The following is a 10,015-nucleotide window of genomic DNA, read 5'->3' on the forward strand; positions in this document are numbered from 1 at the left end:
GCGCAAAACGCTTTTTAAAGCGAGTCTCAAAATGAAAGTTCTGTGATTTCCCCCCCCCCTTTTTTTTTGTGTAGCATGCTGTCACACCTGAATTTTTACTTAACAGTGCTGAAGTAAGCTTAGCCAAGAAACTAAGCTATGAAGCTTAGCTGAGTATCAAAAAAAACCCCTTAGGTTTTGTCAGAAAACTTACGTTAGCGTACTGAAATAGTTCAAAAGAACAGGAGGGATGAAATTTAATAGGAAGCAAAACCAGTTGTTGAATGTAGAGCAGATCCGGTATGTGATTCGTATACTTCAATCACATAAGGAAAAAAAAAAAAAGTTTCTTTCCCCTCACACTTTCCTATACCACTCCTGGAAATATTCAACTCCCAGAGCCATTCCTATGTTCCGTTCCATATGGTGTCAATACAGCCATCCACATTTCATGAGTAAAGCAGCATGACCTCCAGACGAGGCAATTGAACAGAATTAGCCACAACTAATTGAAAGTCTTCCTGTTTACTTTAAAGTCCTTATCTCAATCTGCTTTGGAAATGTAATAGAAAATTAATACGACTAATATAGAAGATCTTTGAGTGACAAGAGATTAAAAACAAATGTGAAAAGTCCCTCAGCTATTTTCAGGCCTTTAGAAAGCTCCCGTAATTTATGCTTTGCCCGTAAAAGTTTGTCACCGAAAGTAAATTTGCCACAGGCGGCATTTCAGCACGCCGTACTGCGGGTTCCCTCAACCCCCGCCACCGGACCCGGCGGGGCGAGCCCCGGCGCTGGTAACACCATCAAAGCCGAAACCACCGGGCAACCGCGGCCGGTTTTCCCGATCGATGTTAACTCGACGGCTGCTGCTCGCTGCCCGCCAAAGTCGTCGGAACTTTCCCTCCTCCCCCTCTCAGAACGCCGAGGAGCGCTGCCGGGCCCGCTGTCAGCCCGCCCGACGGACGGACCGACGGACGGACACCGTCCCGCCGAGGCAGGCAGCCGCCGGCCCACGAAACCCCCGCTTCCCTCCCCAAAAAAGCAGCGGCGGCCGGCACCTCGACCCCCGGGGGTGAGGAGAAGATGGCGGACGGGCGCGGGCCGCCCCCCCCTCACCACCACCACCACCACCAGCGGTGCCCACCGCCCCGATACTCACAGCTGCACCGCTCCCCGCGGCAGCCGCTCGGGCAGCCGGCTCAGCTCCAGGCGGCTGCAGGCGACGAGGTGGCCGGCGCAGCGGCAGGGAGGGGGGCAGCGGGCGGCGGCGCGGCTCGGCCCCCCCAGCAGCAGCAGCAGCAGCAGCAGGAGCAGGAGGAGAGCGGCGGTGGCCGCGCGGGGCATGGCGGGCTCGGAGCCGCTGCCCGCGCTCCCTCACTGACAAGAGCCGGGCGCGGAGCGACCTCCCGCCTCTCAGCGCGGGTGGCGGCTCCCGCTCATACCCCGGAGCCGCCGCCGAGGGGGGAGGAAGGCGGGGAGGAGAGGGGGGAGCGTAGAAAGAATTAAAAAAACTACGGAGAGAAAGCCGGGGAAGGGGGGGACGGACGGACGGACGGGGGCGGCCCGCCGCCAGCCACTCGGCAAACTTTCCGCCGCCTCAGCCCGCCTCCGTGCGGCCGGGGGAGCCCCGGGCGCGGCCCGCCCCGCCGCAGCCCCCTCCCCCTGCACATGTGACGGCCGCGGCCGGGCTGGACCCGCCGGGCTCGGGTCGGGGGTGGGGGGGGGGGGGGGGCGTGGGGGTCCGGGCGGGCCGCCCTCCCGCCCCGGGTGGGCGCTCCGGGGTAGCGGCCGGCGGTGGGTGCCGTGAGGAGGAGGAGGAGGAGGAGGGTCGGGGCTCACCCGAGGGTTTCCCTTCGCCGGTTTTGAGCGGGAGTCGGGGCAACGCAGAAGCCGCTGCGGAGGCCCCGGCGGGTTCCCAGCCAAGGCCGGGGTCACCGGCATGTAAAAGGTGAGGTGAGGTTAACTCCTGCCTTCCGGGTCCTGCGCGGCTCGTCCAGACACCGTAATTAAGCCCCATTATGTTCCCCACAGGATCCCAGCTCCAGAGGTTCGGGGAAGTGGGCAGGGCGCACGGATTCCACATCTCTGAGGTAATCCGTGTAATTCAAGTAAATGCCTATTGTTCGAGTTCCATATGTAAGCCGGGACCCTGCGATGGATTCGATTACGGCGGGCTTCGCACCCCCCTGCTCTGCAGCAGCCGACCTGGGGCTGCCCACAGACACCCTCCGTCCTCTCCCACCTCCCCACCCGCACGTTTCACCTGGAGGGCCGTCGACCACCTTAGACACTGGCAACCCGGAGCCTCGAAAGCCTGACAGCTCCCGTACCGAGATTTGTAAGGCCGAAACTTCGTCCCTGGTCTTGTTCCCAGGTGTATCTCGGGACGTGTCTTAAACTGAAGAAACGCAGCTACGTTCTAGTCGGGAATCACGAATTTGCAAGCCAGGCCAGCAAGTCCTGGGTAACTACAAACAATCCCGTGCCCCTGTCAACACGGCTGTTTCGGGGTGCGCAGAGCTGTGCCCTGTTTTGTCGGCTTGCGCTCCGTTGACCGCTGGTGCTCCTGAAGGAAATTACTCCGGGAAAACAAACACGGCAGGAACACACATGTTTTTTCTACACGTGAAAGCGAGGAAGCAGAGAAGCGAAATACAGGGAAAAAAATAGCGCTATATTTACAACTGATTCTCATTTATTTGTTGTAAATGAAAACTATCTTGGCGGCATTGGCATGTCATAGTTGTTCAGTTTCTTTGCAGCCGCCGCCTTCCCTTCAAGAACGTTAGGGTGACATTAGATGAACAAAGCCTGTGAAACGCTGAGCTGTTCTAAACAGCCAGTAGGACAGTGCCAAATTCAGATTTTCAAAGCTATCCGTCCTTAACCTGTACCTGTTCCCACTGAAGTCAGTGGGCAAGCTTCCTTCTGTTTCAAAAGCACCAGCATTTGTGCTAGCTGCCCAGTTGTTTCACACCATTATACCAAGATAGGGGCACTTGAACATGTCGTGTTCATAGTTAGGTAAAATGTGCTAAACTTGCTACTTTTGCGAAGTAATAAAAAATTCAAGAGGAAGACCTTCATGTTTATGTTGCTCCAGAGATTTATGGAGAACTTTACTAAAATTAAAATGGATTTAAAGTAACTAAGCCCTGTACTACAGTTCCCAGAGCGCACAGCAAAGGGCCTCTTACTTGGGAAAAGTGAGCTTGTCTTATCTTGAGTGTTGGCAAGGGCAGTGATTCACTAGTAGGTGGCAACAGAGTAATTAAGCTGTCAGTTTTAACATCCAAGGGAAAGAAAAAATAGAAACAAAGCATTTTGAACTTACTGTATCGCAGCAGTCAATAATATACACGGTGCATATGTGAACTGCGGAACAAGAGAGAATCTGAGAAGAGAAAGCAGGGGAAAAAAGAGATTAAAATGTTGAAAAGGGCAAGAACTTCTGGTTTTGTAATTTTGAAAACCACTCATGCAGTCGTGGAATACTGTGCCCTTATAAAAACCTAATGCATATTTAGTGCTAATAATATATGAAGCTGCTTTAAATTAAGCAAGGTAAATCAATTCAGAAAATTAATCCATTTGTCTTTGCAGCTTCTTTTCTCAAAATACTCAATAAAACATTTTAAAACTGATTATATTATGAATTCTAAAATGCTTATATGCTCTACTTCAGAGCCCCTGACAGAAAGTCTTTGCCCCCCCCAGGGAGATGTGCTTTCTTCAGAAGTCTTAGGGACCGATTCCACACCTGATGCAAATGCTGCAAGCGCTGGCAGCCCCCAAGCCCAGGGGTCTCTTCATCATGACTTTTAGGTTGGGAGTGCACCATGACTGTACATACGCAAATACAATTGTCTCCTTCATGGGTTTGGCTCCACTATATCTGCCCTAAGTAAGCTTGTATCAAAATGAGAGGTCTCACATTCCTCTACCCTGTTATCTCCCCACGTAGCAAGGGACTTCTGCTGACCCTCGTTTGGCATCAGCGTTAGTGTAAATGCATATTCAACAGGATTAAGGGACTGATTTGGCTGAAACCCCACCAAAAATCATAACAGCCCCCCCCCCCCCGCTTTAGTTCCAAGGTGGAACAATTCCCTTGTCCAGTTTTCCATGTAGCTGCACAAGGAAGAGGACTTGTTCGTGGTGGTTACGCCAAGACAGGCCCTTTCCATAGCAGCCTGAATATAGGTCAGCCTGAGGGGATGATGTTGAGGAGGGGGAAGCATGGCTGCAGAGAAAAATTCTTGTAAAACTAGACCCTCAAGCTCTCTCTTTGGCTGTTGGGATTAGTTTCCTCCACGAGACGAGGGAGCATAGCAGTCTGGGTGAGTTGGGAGTGGAGGAAAGGAGGTTGTATAGTGAACTGTGTGTAGACCCTTCATTGGGATGTTAAGGGTTGACTCTAATGGTGTCTTTTTCAGTCCCTGATTATTTTAAATCAGATAAACACAGCTTTACAGATTCAAGTCCAAACATATGTTCTTTAAAATATGCATTCACTTCAGGCAAAAGACACACCCAGAAGCTGTCTAAATGTGATTTTTTTACATATCATTAACGCATTGAAATCAGGCACTGCTTTCAAGTAACCTACCTCCAGAAAAGGTCAACCTTAAATCAGGCTGGTTTTAGCAGATTATTAAAAGTAATTTACCTATTGCTAAGTTAAGCAAAACCAAATTTAGATACTATACATTTTCTGTTCTGAGGTAAAATTAGAACATCTTTTATAACATTAGGCACTTTAACACCTTGATTAATCTAAATTCGGGTTTTTTAGTCAGTTTTCAAAGGAGTCTCAAGCCACTACAAGAGGCAATTGCATCTAGTTGTATATAGCTGTGTATAGTTAAATCTGCAGGATTTATGTCAGAAGGTCAAAAGGAGTGAACAGTTACACCTCCTAAGAGATTATGTCCATTAAGGCCACCCTGGGAATTAATAGTCTCCCCGTGTATTCCTGGATCACCAGGTAATCCAAATCTGTGTCTAGTATTCGTTTCTTATTTTCTACTTTTCATGGTAAATAAAGTGATTTAGGCGGTGTTCAGCAGCAAAAAGCAGAAGCAAAGCAGAACAACATTGCTTATGCTCTGACACATCTCACTTCTGATAAGATTGAGATAGAAATCAATGGCCCATCTATCCACATCCCTATCTGTAAATGGCCCTGTAGGGGTATTGGCAGAATTAATGTCCTGTCTCTTTATTCCTAAACTTTCCCAGTTCCATTTTATTTCTACTCAGAGAAGAACATTTAGGACTATCTGGGAGAAGGAGGAGAAGGAACTGAAGAGTTCATCCTCTCAAGATTATCATTCCCTATTGCAGGTTCCCCAATTTAATCTATTTAAAAAAAAATAAATCTTAAGGCTAACAAAACTTTTTCTAAAGCCACAGCTGGAGAGAGAGATGAAGCAGAGAGACCCATCCTGCTTAAAAAACAAAAGTGGAGCAGGACATGCTTTTTGTGGAGGCTGCTTGTATACGTAAAATAGCTTGTGATAGGCAATAGAAAGTTTTGTTTCAGGCACCTGTCTGGAAGCTACTAGAGACTCCCACAAAAACTCCCTACTGGATGCAGAAGACCCTTTTCACTTCACTTTGTGTGTGTAAAGAAGAATATCATCCAACATCATGGAATATTTTTCATGGAAATGACTCTAAGGTTTCCCACCCTCCTTTTCTTCTGCCCATTGGGTATAGCAATTGATATTACTTTTAGTTTATAACAGCACTAAGACTTCATGACCACTTATTTCAATTCCTGTGACTAACCACTGCAATTTCACTTGCATTTGAGGGAAACAATAAAATGTTCTTAAATAATTTCCTAGTAATTGTGAATCTCCTACTAGTGTGTCATAAGTCCACGGTGAATATACCAAGGTGCATACAGAAATTTATTTTTGGTAGTAATTATACTTGACTTTATGTGATCCAACACTGAAACCATGAAAACCAAATTATGCATAATTTGAATGCACTGATTACAACCAGAAAAACCATCTGAACTCTTTCTGAAAACTTTGCCTAGGGCAGAAAATGTTCAGCTTTTATAGAATTCATCCAAACAGTGAGCGTTTGCCTCCACTACAAATAAACTTAAACATCCTAAGGCAATCCACATTAGTGACGATTGTTAATGTCTTCAAGTCATGTCCTGCATGGGACTAAGTGGGAAGTTAAGTGCATGATTGGAAGGACAATTAAACAATCAACATCTACAATGATGTAACTTCAAAGAGGAAAAAAGAAGAGGTAGTTTTATGTCATTAAGGAACACTCAAGTGGAAATGTTGTCAATTTGAATAAAAATAAGTAGATGTAATTTCAAGATGGTGCTACTGTAATAAAACACCTGCCAGGTCTGTTCCACTCGTTGTTTTAGTTTGTTTGGGTTTTTTGAATAATCTCTTAAAATAAGTAAATTATTTGCGGTAAGAAAGATCAAGAAGTGGCCAAAAAGGGAATCCGAAAGAGATGCTCTGTCAAAACTGGCGGTGGCTCTCCCAGACAGAAATGTCTTCCCCTCCTCCCTCCTCCCCTTCCGTGGGGTTGGGGGGTTACCGCACCTGAAACGCGAACACATGTTCCCTTCTGCAACAGGGATGGAAATTTCTGCCAGCGGAGAAGCGGGGGTGCTTTGATGGCTGTACCTGCTTAAATTGTCACGGGCAGATTTGGTGAGATTTTTGTCAGAGTTCTGCGGCCCCCGATGTTAAGTATTCACCACATCTAGGTGTGTAACTCTCGTTGAAGCCAATGGCTAAAAGAATCTCACAGTGAGAAATCAATGGGAGTTAAGGCCTAAATCTTTGAAGAATTTAGGTCTGATTGTCTGTTCCAGGGGGGTAACAAGCTGCAGCTGGGACTCATCTTGTGTAATTTTAGCAAATTGGAAGTTTGGTATCTATTCTAAAGCAGTTGTCTTGGCTTCTTCTGTAGTCAGTGGAGAAAGACACATCCAGAGAGTGATTACTACCTTTCTAAAATAGGCAATCAAGGCATTTGGAATGAATCAGCCTCTGGAGGATTTTCTCCTTCTCCGTTGACTAGAAAAAGCCTTATGAGTAGTTTAGATTAGACCCTGGATTTTTAGATGATTCCTACTCTGTGCCTTCAAACGTACACATTGAATAGCTAAATAGACTAACATGTAAGCATATTTCTCAAACGTTTTCTATTATAGGTATCTTAAATGTTGTTGTAACGGTAATAAGCAAAATTTCTCACAAATTTAATTGTCATAGTTTTTAATTTCATTATACCCCTGTAATAGTTTCCTTTGTTGTTCTGCTGATGTAGCAAGTTGTATTAAGGATTTCTTAACAGATCAGATCTTAGGAGATTTAGTAAAACAAAGGGGAAGTCCTATGCCTAAGTGAAGGATCATGTACAAATACAAAATGAGGACCCTGTGGAAAAGGACCTACAACTAGTTAGGACGAACTAAATAAGTGTGCGTCAACAACGAAGCATCAGAGAAGGCATTTGGTGGGATATCAGTTGGAGTTTTCTATGTGAGGGAAAGAAAGAATGTTCTGGTGAGGGCTAAGGTGAACTACTATATCCCATTTGGGGGTCAGATGTAAGAGAAGAGTGGAGAGCAATGGCGTGGAAGGGAGAGGGCTACAGAAAGACGGTAAGAGGCTGAGGAGGACGCAGTTTACAGCTCGCACCAAACGCCTACCCAGCGTCGCAGCACAGCAAGCACCACGTGAGATTTTGCACAAAGCTGTCCCATCGCCATCGTTGGGAAACCAGTGAGTCACACCAGACTGCAGTGTCGTCTGGACTTGCTCCCCCCTTTCTGCTGCCTTGTTGCTTTCCCAATTATTATACAAAACAAAATAAGCAAGCGCTGTCCCGGTAAGAAGTTGGCCAAACACACATTGCACCACTTGCACAGCTGCTCAAGCGGTTACTTGCGATAGCCGTGTTTGCTAATAAAGTCTGACTTTCTGAGCATCAAAGAGCAGGCTGGATCAGACAGCAGCAAACACAGCCCGCTGATCTGGGTGGGCTGGGCGCCAGCTAGAGCCCAGCGGGAGCTGCGGCAAACACCAGCGCTCTGCACCAGCTGGCCAGATCGGCGAACAACGGTCCGCAGCACGCTCTTTGTATTCGTCTCGTTAATATGGCATGGGGAGAAACTGCAAGGGATACCGGTATGAGTCCTCTTCGTGGCTCTGACACTTTGGGGGAATCCTACGCAAGCGAAACTTGCTGTGGCCTCTCTTACATCTCTCACGGTCGGGCAACGTGGTTCGGGAAGCCGCTGAAATGCAGACGTCACCTTCCAAATAGCCCCGTTAGCAGCCAGCTAACACTGGGACACTCGTTTGTCCATTTCCTAATGGCCGTGACACTTCTCTTGGCCCTCAGTGACTTTCTGAAGTGGGTTTTCTGCTAGGGTAAGCTAAGAGAAGCATCAGCCCACGTTTCTGTGAATGTTGCCCGTTGTGAAGTTTTTCCTTTGTTGTTTTCCCTCCCAGGTTCGCAGCCTAGTCATCTCCTCTCAGTCGTCGCTCCCTTTCGCTGGCCTCTCGACGCTCTCCCATCTATCAAAGGAAATATTATAGCGGCGCAGAAAGTTGCATGTGTTGAATCTTGAAATACTTTTCTGCTCGTGGGCTGTCATCTCCAAACAAGAAACTTCTGGTTCAGGGACTCTCCTTGCAGTTGTGCTCTCTATTGCTGTGGCAGCCTATGGAGAGGAAATACATAGGACAAAAGGGTGCAACGCTTGTAGCATCGCTACAAGGCAAATAGCTCGGTGTGCAGTTCTCTTTGGACCGTACTGACCTTAGCAGTAGAAAAAGCAACCTTCTAGAGAGGTGCCAACAGCAGTGCCAGCATCCCACCACATCCCAGGTGGATACGAGCACACGGTGCCGCGGTGCCTTGGCCCACACGTACGGTGTCAAAATCAAAGCAGTGCTACCGCGTACATGATCGGGCTGGGCACAAGTCTGGCAGCAGTGATTAAGAAACCGTGGTTTTCATTGAATTGCAGACACTCGATAATTGAGTTATCCTTTGAGGGGTTTAGAATCAGAAAAGTCTACGTGAGGTTGGTTAAGCTACTTCTACAGTAAGTATTTCCCAATTTGGGGGAAAAAAATAAATTAAAAAAAGCTAGAAACTAAACAGGAAGAAGTTTTCTGACCATTTAAACTTTGGGAAAATTACGTCTTATTTTAATCCTAATGAAAAAAATTTCACCACTAAGACACCACGTTATCCACACTAATATTTTTCATTCTGATTTTTTGTTAGAAAAAAACTGCTCATGAAAACACAGAACTACTTTCCTAGAATTTTGATAAAATCATACACACACTCACCAAGTACCACATGTGAGTAATATTTCAGTTATCCTACTGATGTCACTGAGATGGAATTAAAAGTGCTGAAATTTTCAGTGATGGATATTTCACCGCAGCTGTGAGCAATGTGTTCCTCAGAGACTGTAATTCTCCCAGGGCAATGTTAAACCCTTGGACTTGCATCTTATTAGTAAAATAATACAATTTAAAAATAGTATCAAAAGAGATCTAGCCAAGAAACTTAGCCCTGTGTACATTTCAGTTTATATATAAATTAATCTCTCAAATTATAAATAAATGTGCTTTTTACACATATATGGCTGCGTGTCATAAAAAATAAACCGTAAAGTGTGTTTGAATACAATCTACAAGAAGGCAGCATTCAGAGTTAAAACTAAAGCCATAATCTCCTACATGGCTTTTGAATGTATGTCGTCTAAAAAATGGCAACAGTTAAATATGAAGTGGTAGGATTTTTTTTAATTTTTAAGTATAGCTGCTTGACTGCTTTTGCATTTTAAATCTCTTAAACTTACTCTAATGCTTTCCAAATACTTCATTCTCTGATTTCTTTTCTTAAACAGGTGCTTTTAAATGAAGTATATATTCAATGATAAAATGTGTTAGAGCAGCTCGCACAGATTACTAATCCTACTAAAGAAGCTACTGCTGCCTACTCTGCACAT

At 46.1% G+C, this 10,015-nt stretch overlaps 1 protein-coding gene and 1 long non-coding RNA gene across 2 annotated transcripts in view; one reads left to right on the plus strand and one right to left on the minus strand.

The window, feature by feature from the left end:
• LRIG3 (leucine rich repeats and immunoglobulin like domains 3) overlaps window positions 1–1,453 on the minus strand; it is a 44,467-nt gene extending 43,014 nt beyond the window's left edge. The window contains exon 1 of the mRNA XM_069802258.1: window positions 1,142–1,453. Within this exon, the coding sequence (XP_069658359.1) occupies window positions 1,142–1,326 (185 nt within the window). The 5' untranslated portion in view covers window positions 1,327–1,453. The remainder of the gene's footprint in view (window positions 1–1,141) is intronic.
• Window positions 1,454–1,802: 349 nt separating this feature from the next.
• LOC138689006 (uncharacterized) lies at window positions 1,803–9,644 on the plus strand. The gene is made up of 3 exons (XR_011327818.1): window positions 1,803–1,930; window positions 2,014–2,072; window positions 8,496–9,644. It is a non-coding gene; the product is annotated as an uncharacterized lncRNA (long non-coding RNA).
• Window positions 9,645–10,015: the final 371 nt, after the last annotated feature.

The sequence above is a fragment of the Haliaeetus albicilla genome, chromosome 14 (assembly GCF_947461875.1).
Source record: "Haliaeetus albicilla chromosome 14, bHalAlb1.1, whole genome shotgun sequence".
In the NCBI taxonomy this organism is placed as follows: domain Eukaryota; kingdom Metazoa; phylum Chordata; class Aves; order Accipitriformes; family Accipitridae; genus Haliaeetus; species Haliaeetus albicilla.